Raw genomic sequence first — 17,425 nt, 5'->3', positions numbered from 1 at the left:
TAATTTCCGAATTCTGTATAAGCAAATGAGGCCAGCTGTTATTAAAGGGTTCAAAAAAATGAAACAAAAAATAAATAGCATGATATGTTTTCAGTTCAGCAACAGAAGACTGGTATCCAGACCATCTTAGAACCCATTCTAGAAATCTGAACACAGTGTTATCTTGTACCATGTTGCCTGATTATTTCCCAAGCCACAGAGTTCCAAATCCTTTCTTCAGAAGGAATAAAACCAAAGAAATGAGCCCCATGAGTCAGTTATTGCAGCACTTGTAAGCCACATATGGCAATGTGATACCCAAACGTGTTAATTTTCTCTAGATTAACATTCATTACATAAAATATGTAAAGAAGATTACTTAGCTATGGAGAACAACATTCAAAAGTTCAAACAAAAGGCAAATAACTTAGCAGCTTAGACTTTAATGAGCATATAGGGGAACAAAGCGGGGGGAACCACTGACACAGTTGTTATACTCCACAGCAAAATATGCCATATAAACTTATAAATCTAAAACATTAATTCTTGCCCCAAAATTATAGGATATGTTCTTTGTTTCTATGTACTGCAATTTAGTAATACATTCAAAAGACTTGCTTTTTCAATAAAATCATAGACTATCTCCAGTTAAGGGTCATGGAGTCCCACAGGACTGCCTACAACTAAACCATATACCCAAGAGCACCATCCAGATGCTCCTTGAATTCTGACAGGCTTGGTGAGATGCCATGGCCAGTTCCCTGGGGGGCCTGAATAGACGATAAAATAACGAAGAAAGAACAATAAACTGCAAGCAGGAAATGACAAACCAGATAAGAATATCTTAGATATTCTTAGGAAAACAGATCTAAAAACTTATCACTATTTAAAAAAGCATCTTGCAAAATGAGATGTGGTTCTGCCTCTCTACCAGTCACGAAGGAACGCTTAAGGCAAAAAACACTTCCTGTGCATTGTATATTTTCCTGACAGATCCATCAACAGAACCCCCTTTCCCTCTGGAAAGATCTGACCGTCTGGGACAACATTTAGACCTGCTGCTCCAAATCAGTACCTTTGGTTCTATGAAACCTCTGTGTGCCACCTCACTGTGGTGAAATCTCCTCTCAGAAGTGTCATATATGACAAGAGAAGTAGAAACATCTGTGCATTCATAATCCAAAGGAACCAGAGAGAACTGGAAAAGCAGGATGAAGAGCCATCCTGGCACTCTTGCAAAAACTACAGCAGAACTGCTCCATACTGTGTTTGTTACCCAAGGATGAGGCAGCTGTGGAAGAAGGAAGAGTTCAGAAGGGATCTCAGTCACCTGCTGTTCCCGGGGCTTACCTGAGGTCCCACCTATGCTAACAAAGTCCAGCCAGAGTCTCAGGACAGACTCATAGCAATGACAGCTTAGGGACCTTGCACAAACAGCTGACTCACAGATATATCCTGACCTTGCTGCAGTACTTGAATCCCAGCTGTGGGACGTATACTGAATGGATTAGATTCTACAATAATTGATGCTTCTCTGCCAGGCTATTCAATCAGCAAAGAGCCTCTCTCTAGTCTCTCTCAGTGTTTCCTCTCGAGAAATATACTCAGGAAAGAATTTCTGATTAGAAATCCTAAGAAAAATAAGAAAAGAATGACCGCAGCATAACACAGGTCATGAGTAAAGGTCATTCCTGTTATTTTTAAGAATGCATTTATGTCTGTAAGGGACTGGGAATCAATGTTGGCTCAGGTACATGAAGATCACAAGTAAAAACCACCCTGACTTTAGGTGAATTCAAAGCCCCACACTAATCAGCACACAGCCTTGTGCATCATCTCCAAAGGCAATAAACACTTTGAACATATCATAAAGGACTGGGGTGAAAACAAACCTGAGAAGTAACTCTTGCACTTTAACAGTTGTTCATGTCTTTATCAGCATTTAATCTTTTCAAGATGTGAAGCTGGTTAGCTGAAAAATTACTGCCTTCCCATCTGAGAATCCTCCAGCTCACCATCACAATGCTTTCAAGTGGTCACTCAGTCTCATCCCCCTGAAAGCTTTCCACATGGCTTTTAAAATGGACAGTAAATGGGAAAAAGGACCAGTGTGTTACAGTTCCTGCTTTACACAGACAGGAAGTGTATTTAGTGTTGCTATTTGCACCTACCATTTCCTTGTGATTTGGGTAGAACGTTTGCTCGATTAAAGGGAACTTCTCGGGACCCAAAGTTTTGTAGACAGACACCAGCTGGGCAAACTGCAAAATAAAGCAAAACAAAACAGAAAGCTTAGGAGGAAACCACATTATACCCAAATGATCTCATACTGTCGTTTTGCTTCTTGTCTTTGGTGTTTCACAAACTCAGCAAATCCACACGCCCAGTACACGTGGCCTTTCTACTCCTCTTTCCCCCACACACCTTTTTAATCCATCCAAACTGGGATTTCATGTAGAGATCAACACCGAACAACATCTCTAAGAGTTAAGTCCTCACAGGTACAGAAAATGAAATATATTGGAACACTGGATTTCAGAGATCTCATTGTCTATATATTTTAAACTGATTTTAATACTGATAATAAAATCATTATAACTTCACCTTTTCTACTGTATTTAATATAAAAACCAGGTTTATCATTAATTTAGTGTCTGGTACCCCCTTGACATTGAAACACGATTTTGCAGAGTTGGCAAAGAGATAAAAGCAATAAGTATGTCACAGTAACAGGTCAGCTGAGGAACAAACAGGGGAATCTTAATTTCCTAGGCTGCAGCCTTGTACCACATGGCCACCCTTCCACCATCAACAAAGATGTGGATAATTTAAATGGCTCCATGTTATGTCATTTCCAGTAATGTCTATTATACAATATTCTAATATAATATTCTATTAATGTTTCTGGGCCCTTTTGGTGGCACATCCAGCCTACCTGTACTCTGGACTGCAGTACCTTAACACAGAAAGCAAAACAACATTTACACACAAAAAGACAAAGGATTCTTTATTAAATAGAAATGTCTTTGGGGGTTGTTCTTCCTCTTTAGTGAGCAGATAACTCTTCTCTTGTAGGGGTTCAAAACCGACCTCACTCCTGAGTGTGGGGCTCAGGGAGGTTTCCAGGGAGCAGGAGGGTTTTGGCAGCCACAAGGCCAGTGTTGTTCCAGGACTCCAAAGCTCTGGCTCAGCCATGCCTGTGATGTGTTCAATTGTCATTATGCCAAGATGAGACATAAACAACTCAGCACAACAGTTTGAATAGTGGGATTTGCTGGTTGCAAACAGCACAAAAAGCAGAGAACAACAGAACTCTGTCCATAATGCAGATAAAATACCTACTCTGAGAAGATTCTGAGGGGGCAGGGAGAGCAAAAACTCTTTAAAGGCAAAAAAACCCCAATGAAAGCCTTGCATGCATTTCCAGCTGGCACAGAGGATTTGTTTAATTTAGTGGTGTTTACTTAGGTTTGGTAAAATACATCTTTAAATTTGGAATTCCAGTGGAAAATACCTTAATGATGAGTAGTCTTCACCAAAAGCCTATGAAATTGTAGCTGGATAGTGTGCTGTGCAAATCAGACCTCAAGGAAAGGAAATATTATCACAGCTACCAAAATAAGGTGGTTTGAGAATAGGATTCCTGACAACTTACTAGTTATTGCTGTTCTTATGCAAAATCCAACTTCAAAATTTCACAAGCAAATACTTCCTATTAAATACACGATTTTTGCCAAGAAATTGTTAGGTTAAAATAAATCTATTTACCTAGCTTTAGGTAAAAAACTTTTAAAAAAATCCTATTACTGTATTTCCTGTGATTCTTTTCTTAGTCTCTTTTCCATTTTCACTGAGAGTGAGAAAAAGACAGTGAGAAACTGACCCTATTTTTAGGGATTGTGGCATTCATGCAAGAGGTAAGAAAGCTGTAATTCAGATTAATATTAGTCAATGCTTGTTTACTTAAAATAGCATCAACACCCATGTATCACTCTAAAGTATCCTCTAGTCCAGTAATTAAGCTATGAAATAGCAAGTAGGAAAAGTAGGTGTCAATTTGTGAGACAGAGGAAGGAAATATCTCAGATTTCCCACAGCCAGGGGAATGATTTATCCTTTGCCCCTGCTGGGATGCTGCTTCACCTCCATGTCTACAATTCTGGGAATCTCCTGTCAAACATTTCTTCCCCAAAGAGCATCTTGCTAAATTCAACCTCAATTCACATAGAATTTTTTGCATCCACAAATTGCTAGAAATATTTATTATTTTCCCTGATTCCTACTGGGCTATTTATAAAGGAGAATTTCCCTAAAGTTTTAATGAGCTTCTATCAATTTTTAAGTGTGATCCGGACTATATCTTTTTATATTTTCCTGTTGAGCAGCCAAAGCAAATAAATACCAGTCCTGGGCAAGAGCATCATCATTTTAGATGATAAACTGATGAACTATCCAATCCAATGCTGACTGGAGCCATGGGATGGTCATGAAGTAGAAAATGCCAGTAGAGTCATTTTATATTTAAATGAAGTATTTTATATGGATGCCAAAAACCTTGGGAGATTTTAATAATTACTTTAAAAAAAATAAAGTCATAGAGCTAAGTATTTCAGCAGAAGTCTTCTCAAAATCTTTAGAAAAAATCAAGGAAGTGGAAAAAGGTTCTTAGTTTAGGTAGCTGAATTTACTTCTCATTTTCAAATTCTGCATCTTATTTTCAGCTCAAAGAGGACTGACCTTAGGTACATGTATTTACAGTTTTCAGAGCATTAGATTAACAGGAAAATAGTTGGATTTTGTAACATTCACTGTCATGTCAGCTCTTCTCTTTTCTAGTCAGGATTAAATGCTTTCACATCCAGGCCTATAGATTGTTCCTCCACAGCAGAAGAGAGGAAGGCCAGCTGTACTTTTTTTCCTCTCCAACAAGGTATGACACAGATAAGAAGAAATACGTAGCCAAAAAGGCACTTATTCCCTTTTATTTCATATAAAAGCTTTCTGGGATTTCATCACCCTAAGACTGAAACACTCGAAATTTGACTGCACAGAATGTGCTGTAACCAAGCAGTAGTTACCAAAAATCCCTTTGCTACCTTCATAACAATCTGAATAATTACTTTGCTTATCACTTTAGATGAGTTAAAATGTGCTTAATTACACGTGTCATCTTTGAAAGGCTCAGATTTGCCCCTGAACAAACCACACAAACTTTTCCCTCAAAGATAATCAGACATGATATTTAAAACTATTTACTCCAGATGGTGCTTTGTGTTATCTTTAATTCCAGCACACTGCTAATCTCTCTTGCCAGGCTGAAGGATTTATATCATTGCCCATTCCTGTGGGGAATTTCCTGGGATGCTGAGTAAGATTTTCATGCAACAAACTGCTTCCCATTTGCTGTAGAGTTGTTCCCTGGCAGGACAGCACCACTGGGTTGTGTTACTGAACCTTTTATCAACGATTTCTCTGTGTTGGGAGTGTTCATTCCCTGTTCTTGCTTCTGCTGGCAGTGGGAGAACTCCAGCCAGCCATCTAATACTTCATGGTAACAACTAAAACAATGGCTAAATTCTCTGGATAGTCAATGCAGAGGAGCTGGCACTCTCTAAGACTGGAGAAACAGGAAAACTTGGATGGGTGAACACTCCTTGAATCCTTCTGTCATAAAAAATAGCACTTTTAGCTGAGACTTATCTTTGGCTTCTCTAAGGTGTGGGCACACCTAAGGAGTGAAGAAATTCCATGCAATACCAGTTGGCTTCCAGATTTCCATCCATAAACTTGCTTCTTACCAAATGGATTAATGAGTAGCAGTGTTTGTGGGTGAAATTACTACAGTAAAATTCCTAAGTTTCTAATGTGATTTCTGTATTCACTATGTGAGCATGGATGATCACATGTGAGCATGCTGATCCCTCAGCAATGGGATTTTCCTTTCAATACAAAGGGAAGGTCCCTTTTTCCTACAGTGGCCAGTACAGGTCCCTTAGGGGGCCTGCAGACTACAAAGCTGAAAGATGAGCTGGGTCACATTATAGGTTGGTTATGTTACAGTTCCATTATAGGAATCTAATAAAGAAAATGACACATTGACTTTTTCATCCCCTTCAGATGGCACCACAAAAAATATCCTGAAGTCCGTTTTTAGACTGAAATGTCCTTTTTCAGGCTGAGGCTCAGAAATATGGTTGGTCATTCCAGAAAAGCATAATTGCCTTGTAAGAGAGGTTCAAAAGCACAGACTAAGCACCATGAGAGCAAACATATCAGGGGTCCTTGGAGGCCAGCAGATTGAGACACAAATATTTCATACCCTTCAGAGGGAGAAGGAATCAGGCAGTTGAGTGGAAGGGGCCGGGAGGAAACATTTGACACATGTACTCTGGGGGAGTCAATTTACTTTAGCTAAGGTTTTTCATTATGCCTGGATTTTAAACATAGTTTCTGTATTGTCTTTGTGTTTGTTTGTTTGGATGATTGGGTTTTGAAATTATTATTACCTGGGAAGTATCTGTGTTACCCTTTTTACCCTCTCCATGTGCTTCCTTGTTGTGATTGGCCTACATTTCTTCTCTTACACCTTAGTAAACATTAAATACTTTTCCAGAAGGGTGAGTTCATACACATTTGATTTGCTATTTGATACCTAATAGGAGAATGGAGGGGAACAGACCACTGACAGCAGCTTATGTACTTTTCTCTGTCAGCAGGAGCTGACAGACAACTTAATGGAAGTATTCAAACTTCCAAAGTCAATTCAGAGTTTGACATGGCAACTGAAAGGTGGAACAGTGCCTACAGATCAGTTTGGGCACATTAACAGAATACAGAAAAGATGGGAACTGACAACAGAACTTGGTGTTCCTCCAGTGGTTTTCCATCATGATCCAAAGCCAAAGACAACACAGTTGGACTACGAATGGAAAGATTACTGACATGGACCCTGTTCTGGAACTTGAGTGGTAGTTTCACAACACAGATGAGCTGTTCCCTAACCCTCGTGCAGCCTGGTATCACACAAGAGCAAGGTGGTGATCTCTGCCTTCCCAACTGAGCTCTCTCCCCCGCTGGACTTTTCTCTCAAGCCCTGCTCTGGGACTCACAGCATCTCTACACCTTTGACTGCAGCTGATATTTCCTCACCTTCACCTTCAGCTCCATTGACCTCTGGGGTTCTTGTCTGCACCTCCTGAGATGTTGCTGCTCAGCCTGTCTGGATTGTGCTGACCCTTCCCAGAGCGATTTGGGCTGTCTGCTTCAGGTTACCCAGAATTTCCAAGGGCATTCATTTGGCTCCTGCACCTGCCCTGCAGCACGAGCACTGCCTCTGAGAGGCACAGCTCTCCCACTGCTCATCACTGCTGTAATTAACTGCTGGAATATTTTCACACTGGAGTTACAGCAGATGAGATACAAACCATTAAGAGCTTCTACAGGATAAAAAAAAAAAAGCCTTAAATAAAAACCTCATGCCCTTGGAAGAACTGCATGAACTCGCCTACAAATTACCACAGTGCATCCATGAGAGAAAAAAAGTGTTTTCAACAAGCAGGATTAAAAAAAAACCCGAACAACCAGAAAAGGGTCACAGTTAGAGACACAAAAACATCTCCTCTTGGCTTGCAAGGCTGGGCAGCAAAGCATCTGGCAACAAGAAACACCTTGGCTGATGGAAGAAGCACTGACAAAATGTGTAAACACTGAGGAAAGCGAGACTTAAGGAAGACACACGGATTAAAATGAAGGAAAACAGCCTATAAGCATAAAGAGAAGAAAACAGATCAAGACATGTTTGTTAGAAAAGAATTTGCAAAAAGTAATACCATGATGATAAAGTAATACTTAGATCAAGAGGCCTTCTGGAACTCTGTATTCCAGAATGAAAAGTTACAGAGGAAAAAAAGAAGTTTATGGAAGTGAGAGGCTCTGGGAACTCCTTTCTGGGTGCTCTTGCAGGAAGGAGAATGTGCACTTTATTCCACTGCTGTGGGAACATGGAGTTCAGTGTTCTGAGCAAGGAAATATTTGTGCACCTGTTTATCTTGATGGGACTCAGGCATGTGCTTAAGCACTTCTCAAAGGGGTTTGGGGCTCATTACAATAGAAAGAGATTTTATTGTTTGTGGGATTTTTGAGGGATGTTAAGGTCCTGAGACTTTCCAGTTCAAATAGTAGGGTTTTATAAAAAAGACTGAATTCAATGATACTTCACAGTAGATGAAGTAATCAATGGTGGATTTCCATGGCAGAATTCCATTCCTCAGACACCACCAGCCAACCCACTTTCTGTTAAGTTCAGCACAGAAAGTCAGAGGACTTCTCTGAGGTGCTCGATACCCAAACAGTGCATTTTTAAAAAAACCCAGCATTTTAAAGTGAACCATCAACTAAAGACGCTTCAGAGAGCAGGTGTGGCAGTTACAACACCTCATAAAAGAAACCAGGACAAGTAGACTTGGCACCCATTTCGGATGGGAACTGCAGTAAGGATAGAACCTAAACATCAAGGAATGACAGCAAGGAAATCAGTGGGGGAGGGCAGTGCTGGTGAGACTTCTGGAGATAACGTGGGGAAACAATTCTTGTGTAAAGGGAGAGGGGAGAGGATGGAGAGGGGACTGTCCTCCTGATGGAGGAAGTACAATGGGAGGGCTTTTCCTGGATGGGTGACAAATTCCTTTATCAGGAAGGGGAGTCCTCCCCTCCTGATTCTGCTCAGCACTGAGTCACCATGGTCGTATATAAAAGAAGCAAATAAAACCTCTACCTAGATTTTTACTTGAAAAAATGATCTTCTGAGGTACTTAATAGGGAATATAACACACAGGTTTTGTTTTTAATTGCACGTTAAGATTGCACAAGAAAGCAAGCCTTATTTTCATAATCTGGCCTTCAGGTATGGATATTTGCCTTAAGAAAGCACAAAAGAGGGTTTCCGAGTTTCAATACTGTGGCAGGAACAGCAGATAAAAAAGGGATATGAACCACAGCTTTACAGTCCTGTTTTTCAGATTAATTTTACAGCCTTTATTTAAATACAGTTTCTTTCAGTAGAAAGTAAGAAACAGTTAAAAGTCTATTTGAATTTTCTGCCACTAGAAATGTTCAATGCAATGGAAGTCTGTAATGGATGTCAAGAGCTCCCACTGCTGCTTTTTAGTGCAGGGAACAACAGGGAAAAGTGGCAGTAATCTACCCTGAAATTCAGGGATGCAGTTAAAAAATCTGAGCCTACTTTTGCATTAAATGCAGTAAATGCTGGACAAAGCGAAATCCATACATTGTCAGTACATATATAAAGTACTTCAGAGTGCAAGCAAGCATTGATGAATATAGAGCTGTATATTCTGTCTGTATGGAACAGAAAACAAATCATCACCATACTGAGGTATATTCATTATTCAGGTATATCACTGCTTTTTTCAAGGAATTTCAAGTGACCTTACTTATTTTAGGAAAGAAAATCCGTAAGCAAGATTGGAATATATCCTTTCTATTTCAAGGCTAGATTAAACTACAGCAGCTCTATAAAGAGGTGCAAAGAGCAAACACACTGCTAGGTTTCATGTATTTAGATTTCTAGTTATGCATTTAAATTAATAACTATTTATGAAATTTGCTCCAGTTCCATGTTCAAACCTGGTAGTAAAATTGTCTTTTGACCAGAAAGCTTAAAATGTTTTCACTTTCCTTCTGACACAGTTTCGTGAATTTACTTTCAGCTCTTGCACTACAAAGCCATCAACATGTTTTGCTTTAACTGGCAGACTGGGCAAAGAGGCCAAAATCTTCACTGGCTGACAGAATTAAGCTGCAGATTTTGTGCTTAAGAAAGTTGTGCTCAGAGCAGCGCTGGAGGAAAATCACCTGTGGACAGTTTGTTCTCTGGCTGCCCTGTAGATACACAGACCTCTGCCTTCACTTTAACACCCTTTACATGAATAAGGGTCACAAAGACCTCCACCACTGAGGTAAATATTTGCTAATAGGCCAATGGAATTTGTTACACACTTTGCCACACACCATCACATGAGGCTGGTCAAGCCCTGTCACCCATGTCGTGGTGCCCAACGCCTCAAAAAAGGAACTCTGCTCTGCTTGAGGGACACAGGCAGCTCCTGGCTCCAGTCCTGCAGCCACAGAAAGGAACTGCTCTTGCTTCAGTAGCTTCCTAAAGTGACAGAACAGCAAGAGGCCACTCCCCACCTCTGGTTGCCCTGTGTCCCTGCCTTTACCTATCAAATAGATCAATCTTGCCAGAACGGTGGAAATAAAAAGAAAGGTCAAGGCTGGCTCCAGGTTTCATCTAATGAAACACATAAAACTATAGCCACCGACTGAAATACATCTTAACATTTCTAACATTTATCATGATAACAGACATCAAATCTGAACATCCCTAAATGTCTTCTCAGATTGTAGGTATGCATTCTTTAGTCTTGACCTTTAAGAAGATCCCCTCTGGCACATAGAAGAGAGCAATAAACAGTCAAATCCTATCCCATTGTTCAGTATTATTGTACAAATCTTGTTTTGGGTAATGAGCACAGAATTTTCTTATAGTACAATACATATTTATAATTTCTTTCTTTAAACCAAACATGGGCAAGTATTGAAAATCTCCAAGATTTACAGTAAATAGGTTTTCAAAATACTTCTCTTCTTGCACACATTTGTTTGTTATTCCCTCTCCATAAGATACTTTGACACAACATTGAAACTCGTCTATGTGGTTGTATCTCCTATTAGCATATCTTCAAAAATTTGTGTCAACAGGATGCTGGAATGAACAGAACTAGTCTCTTTTCTCTGCTCCTCCCTGTGGAGTGCCCATAAGTGCACTGCCAGTGCCCCAATCTGTTGCTCAAGATTATTAAAGTATAACTTGAAGGGGAAAAAGCACAAGATGGTAACTTTGAGCAGCAATACATGAATGAGAAAACAAAGTGGGGGAGAGCACTATAATACCATCAGATAGCAAGAAAGGGCAGTTAAAACAGACTTTCCAAAGAAAGCAAAGCAAGAATAGAGAAATGAAGTATTCAGTAAGAGTAGAAAGATGAAGACAGATAAGTAGAAAATCATCTGTAAAAGAAAGGCAAAGCAGAATATGGCTCATGAAGGCTCGGAATTGTGTAAGCTTGACAAAAGGAGCAGACAAGAAAAATATCAACAAACTTGCAAACAAGTATTTGGCTGTCTGCTCCCAAACTATAGGAAAAGAAACAAAGAAGAACTGTGAGATTTACAGTACTACCAAGTCTGACAAAAGGAAAAGTCTTCCCTCGGAATGGCTGCAGATGAGCAAGGAAGTAAATTTTGGCATAACAAAGTGTTCTATGGAACTTCTCTTACACTTAAAACCCTGAATAACAATAAATTCCTTCAATGAAGCAAAGTCTGACACCTGAAGATGTTTCAGGACAAAGTGGGCTCTAATCTGGAGCTCTGTGTAAAAAACATCAGGACCTTTCAGCTGTCTTAACATCCTACAAGTATCTCTGCCTTCCATTCTGTCAGCTTTTGCCCAAAAAACACTTCCTATTTGGTTCCTCTCTTTTCCACATCCCTGGACCGATGGAGCAGTGTGTCATGATGGCAGCATTGTCCTCTGCTTGAGGTCAAGCCTGCTCAGCACCCAGCTTTCCTTCCCCACACTGCCAGATGCCCCTTCACAAGCTGTCACAGCTCTGCCGTAGCTCGACACACCACAGTGGCCTCTCTACATCCCTCTGTGATTCCATCAGGTCAGTATTTCAAGCTAAATACAGACCCTTGCATCACCGTGGCAACAGCTAATTAAGGTCACAGTGCTCCAGTGCAAATGATTTTTGCAAACCCACCATTATGTGTCAGGTTTTGCCACCCTTCAGCAGAGTAAATGTGTAATTTAGGTATCAGCACGTCCTGGCAGCCTCATCCACCAACCCCTACCATGCAGCCTCCTGAGACACTCACTCCCAGGAGAACACATGTGCAGTCAGCTGCAGGTGCTGCTAAGTTTTTCCTCTGCAGTAAAGGAAGCAGAACTACACTCATGGAATTGGAGTGATTCTATGAGGATTTTCTTTCTCTTCAGTCATATACAGTTTTTCGATACAGCTGCAGCAACTCCGTGGTCTCTGCAGTACTGAAATACTTATCTCTCAGAACCCAGAAGATGCAATCCAGCTCCTTTAATGCATGTTATATCACAGTGCAGGCTTAACTGAAATTAAAAAAAAAAAAGAGCTATATTCTATCTACAGCAGCCATGGACATTGAACCTTGCAATCCCTGACAAGTAAATCAGAGTCTTCACGTTTAGTGTACTCCACTTAACTCTCCCTCCCTTCCTAATTACACTTACTAGCATATTTTTAAAATATTATTTCCCCACTCTGAATCCTTAAATTTTACCTATTACTGCAAGCACTGACATCATCATCACATTTTCCAGTTACTTCTGGCCTCCACAATTAGTTATTTCACCCACCTACATAGATCCACAGAATCATATAGGTTGAAAGAGACCCCTAAGATCACCAAGACCAACCATTAACCTGCTAAGTCCACCACTAACCCAGGCCCTTAAGTCCCACACCTACATGTCTTAAATCCCTCCAGGGATGGTGACATCATGTACTGTGAGAAAGTTTACATACAACCTTTAAGCCTCAGTAAAGAAAAGTCTCATTTATTTCTGGAATGACGTTTTCTAAAGGAAAACAGAATAAAGAAATGTCTAGATTGCTACTTTAAATAATATCAAATCATAACTTCAGCTAATTAGTTATGCTATTTTTCCTCTTTACTTTTCCTTTCATGATGCTTTACAATAGGATGCACACATTAGACATGAATGAAACTAAGATGGATTGGGAATCCATCTAGGATAGTATAAGTTTTTGCCTCACCTTAATTCAATGCAGCTGTAAATTAAGCTAGTTAAAATTTTAGTCTCATTTGACTGGAACATGTCACACACAAGACTATTCTTTTGCAATGTGACACTGCAATGAAACATTCTAATGTGGTGAGACGGGGGCATGAACAGACGAGGTTCCTCCCCAGCTCTGCATGAACCCAGCAACAAAGAACTCAGTTTTTATTTATAAAACTCACACTTTCCCCCTAGCTAAGTAACTTTCTGACATTCTTACTGGCATTTAAGTGGAATTCATCTCAAGCCACGATCATGAATATTTCATGAGGTAGGTGGTGTTATCACCCCAGCGCTGCGACAACCCCAAATCATGAATACGTTTCAGTACTCAAACATCTCACCATAAACAGCCATTTCAACATTTTCTTTGCCATATTGCTCACACCCAGCTTTTCAAAGGGCTGTACAATGCTCTGAACTTCTGACAAGCATTTGAAGGAATTATGTATGTCCTGACACCAGAGAAGACAAGCTTTAAGACTTCAGTATGTTCCTGGCAATCTTCCCACCACACCCCATCTTCCAAGAATATAAATCAGGTCAAATACAAATTTGTTCACTGTTTATTGGCAAATGCACAGAAACGCAGGTGTGTCTGCAGGCAGAGCACAAAAAGAGTTCTGCTGGAAAATTAAGGGCAGGTGCTTCAGTTTGTGATGCAGGTTATGAATCTGCCCTCAGGGTTGAAAAGGGATGTTGTGCATCTGGAGCTGCGAGTTCTAAAAACATCAAACACCTGACACTCTGAAGAACAGCAATTTAAAAACCAAAGGTCTTGTATTCTCATTTTATAACTTCCCAGACTTCCCTTCCTAGTTCTATACTACTCCTAATTTTGCACTGGTGTAAGTAAGATTGATTGCCCATTCAGTATTTCCCATTCTTTAAAAGCCCATTCCATTGCACACCCTTTTTTTTTTTTCCCTGCTGCTATCCAAGTTGCAATTCACTTTTGCCACTCAAATTTTACCTGCAGGAAAATCAACCTCTTTCTCATAAATTAATAAAGATTGTTACTTACGGTTTTATCTGGCGTTCTCCTTTCCAGTTTTTCCTAGGGCTTTTGAACTTTCAATGTTTATAGAAATAACTTTCACACAAATATCAGGTTTTGACAAAGGAATTGTACAGAAAGACACATGGAGGGTAAGTCCAAGCATGGGATTCCTTACCTGCACTATTGCAAACCTGACATGGATGTCAAGACTGCAGAATGTGCTTCCTGTTGGAGCACAGCAGCATCAGTGCTTTTCACCCTTAATACAGCAGTAGACTGAGGAGTGCACTCCCAGACATCCCAAACAGTTTGTAGCAGGGATTTCTCACAAGCAGGTAGGATGTATGAGAAAGGTGTAATGCAACAAGGTAGAGGATGATATTGGCAAAACCAACAATCCCTGGATTCTGCTGCAATATTCGAACATTCATTAAATCAGCTGAATCAAGGGATTAATTACCCTTACAGTATCTATTCTAGGCATGGGCTCCATAGAATCACAGAATATCCTGAGTTGGAAGGGACCCATAAGGATCATCAAAGTCCAACTCCTGGCTTTGCACAGGACATCCCAACAATCCCACCAGCCTGCATGTCTCCTTCCAGTGTTTACCTTTCCTAAATCTGACAAAGATTTCACCATGCTCTGGGATATAAACTGTTGTGTCTACATCTCCCAGTGGTCTAGTGGTTAGGGTGCAGGACTCTCACCGCTGCGACCCGGGTTCGATTCCCAGCCCCCCGGGCAGATGGAGCTCGTTAGCCCTGTGAGGCAATCCATCTAAGAGAAGGTCACTCTAAACAAACCTACATCCTGGGGACCTCACTGCCACTGTCCAAGCTTGCTCGGCCCGGCAGCTGAACCTCAGGATTAAAGGGTGGGCTCAGTTCAGCGCACGCTGGGTCTCACCTAAAAAATCCACTGCGCAGGCTCGAAGGGTTAATGACCTTTCCCAAATCTTCGCTCGCGAAGACTGGCCATTATTATTATTACATCTCCCAGGAGCACAAAGAACTGAAGGCAGGATATTCCAGGTTAAACAGCCAAACAAAGCCCCCTCTGTGTGTACAGAAATTATTTTTGTGCTCCCATTAAAAGTCCAGACTCCTAATTAGGACCCAGCTAAGGGGCAGTGCCACCACATAGTCAGAAAGGGAACCAATGTCAGGTTTCTAGGCTTAGTTTATGGTCATGGGTAGTTAAAACCCAGGACTGAGATGGGTGGTGGAGCCAAGCCTGGCCACAGTCACAGCACATGGACGTTGCTGCTCAACCTCCTTGTTCCCAGACCTGCAGTGGGGGCACAGGCAGGCCCTGATCTGTTATACACCTTCATGAAAACAACTTAAGGGAACTACGGCAGATAATCAAAACAGGAAGGAAATTAGTTTGGAGCATGTGACCTGTCTGATGCTAAAATGTCTCTACAACAGTTATTTCTGAGAGGAAAAACATAAGAGATGTGAAATGGACTCCTGCTGAAACTCTGCAAAACTTGAGTATTTAAAAGAAAACATATTTTGGCTGCCAGAAGTACAAGTGGCAAGGTAGAAAATCTCAAAGGAAAAATTATTCATCATCTCTATATTCAAGTCAAAATAAGATCATCTGAAAAATATTTTCATTTCACTCGTATCTATTCTGAGACAAACTAGAGAAATTTCAGCTAAAAAAAAAGAGAATTTTTGCAAAACCCAAAGGTACAGATATGGCAATGTGTAAGGAGGAATTATTAATTTACTTTTTATTGTATCATAATTTCAAATAAATGCTACTGGGTTTGCTCCCCAGCTTTATTATATACAGTGAATCAAACCATTGAGAAATGCCACACAGCTAGAATATGTAATTTATGAAAATAATTAATCCAGCACTGTACATTATGTGTTCTGAGAAGTTATAAATGCTCTATTAATTATTTATTCCCTCCAGTAGTTTGCTGCAACATAAAGGTATAATAAAATTAGCTGCCAGAAGGTATATGTTCAAATCTGCTGACAATTTTTTGGAGGGATTTTCATAGTAAATGTGAAAAAATAAACATCTTCAAGGCAATAAAAAGTATAATAGTAAAACTTTTCTTCAGTGTGAAAAATATTGACAACTGTTCTTTTCTTACCCAGACATCAGAGAAAAAAAAATGAAATGTTGGCTATTTATAACATGTGGGATTCTTTAAAATTCTGTTAGGTGTTGGACAGCTGAATGCACCTATTAGAGGGATAGTGACTGCACCATGGGTAATTTGTGGCTAACAATGTTCAGTTCTCTATGAATCAAAAAGACCACCAAATTCTTCCTCCATCACTACAAAGCATGTTAAGAAAAACTGCATTGGCTCCTACACTAAAACTGGCAAAGAGCAGTGACTCTCCAGGTGTAACTGAAAGCAGCAACTCCTACCCCATAGGCACAGGATCATGAAAAGGGCTTTGAAATGAGGAAACGAGGAGCTTCAGATTTCCTTGCTACAGCAGAGCCCCCAAAATTTCACAGGCACAAGGAAAACACTGGCTAAAGTCTGTTTAAATTATGCTCAAAACCACAAATATGAAAAATATTCTCAGCTTGCTTTTCCCAGACAAATTGTGAATAAACACACTCTCCTCACTTGAGGAAGTATGTTAGCAGGGGACAGCCTTTCCCTTAGCTTCCTCACTTAGATCACTGGTTGGACTACAAATATTTTTTTCTCTCTGTCTCCACACTGTCTCTTTGAAAAAAAAAATTATTTAAGCTTACTTTTTATTCCTTTCACTATTGCTTCACTGCTCAGCAGAGTAACTTTGCAGTCTGGTAGTCAATATTCACGAAGGGGAACTAAACCAGCAGTCAAAAAAAAAGGCACTATCTGGCTTTGCAGCAGGAGCAGAAGTTTTGGCTGCATCACTTACCACCCAGGGTTTGTCACAGAAGTTGTAGATGGACTCCAGGGAGTTGACACTGGGGATGCCAGCGTACTGCATCCCAATGATCAGGTTACGGAAATCCTCATTTTCTGCCATACTGAAGGAATGTTGTCGAACAAGAACGAAGTCAGGCCTGAATGACCTAGCAGGAAAAAGAGACATTGCTGATAGTCAATGATAATAAGTGTTTTTCCTTCAAGAGCAAATTATTCAAAAGGGAAAAACTGAGGGGTAGAGAAGGGCTGAAAGACCACTCAAACCAAAGGTAAATGCTTGCTACAAGATGGAAAAGACTTGTGATGGCTCTATGAAAATCTGTACTGCATCATTTTTCAACTGATGTTCAGAAAACATCAGCATCTCCTCAATAATGTGAATCCATTAAGAGGAAAGAGAAATTATCATTGATTTCAGGTTGTTTTCCTGAAAGAAAAACACATATAAAAATCTCACATCTATAAACTCTAAGCATGTTCTTAAACTTGTGTACTCCCATTTCTGAGCAAAGACAATCAAAACTAAAGCAGGCAATTGGCTCTGCCAGAAACTTGAGCTTTTTGGGAAAAAAGGTTTTTCATAACTATTGTCAGGTTGTTTTCAAGACAGTA

At 40.1% G+C, this 17,425-nt stretch overlaps 1 protein-coding gene across 1 annotated transcript in view; it reads right to left on the bottom strand.

The window, feature by feature from the left end:
- The window catches only part of SYN2 (synapsin II), a 171,523-nt gene that overhangs the window by 83,269 nt on the left and 70,829 nt on the right, over window positions 1-17,425 (bottom strand). Inside the window, exons 5-6 of the mRNA XM_017832755.1 lie at window positions 16,803-16,959; window positions 2,151-2,240 (exon numbers count right to left, since the gene is read on the bottom strand). Coding sequence (XP_017688244.1) covers window positions 2,151-2,240; window positions 16,803-16,959 — 247 coding nt within the window. The remainder of the gene's footprint in view (window positions 1-2,150; window positions 2,241-16,802; window positions 16,960-17,425) is intronic.

Source organism: Lepidothrix coronata, unplaced genomic scaffold (assembly GCF_001604755.1).
Source record: "Lepidothrix coronata isolate B3197 unplaced genomic scaffold, Lepidothrix_coronata-1.0 Scaffold205, whole genome shotgun sequence".
Lineage (NCBI taxonomy): Eukaryota > Metazoa > Chordata > Aves > Passeriformes > Pipridae > Lepidothrix > Lepidothrix coronata.
Note: the sequence above shows the minus strand (reverse complement) of the source record. Positions and strands in the feature narration are given on the sequence as shown.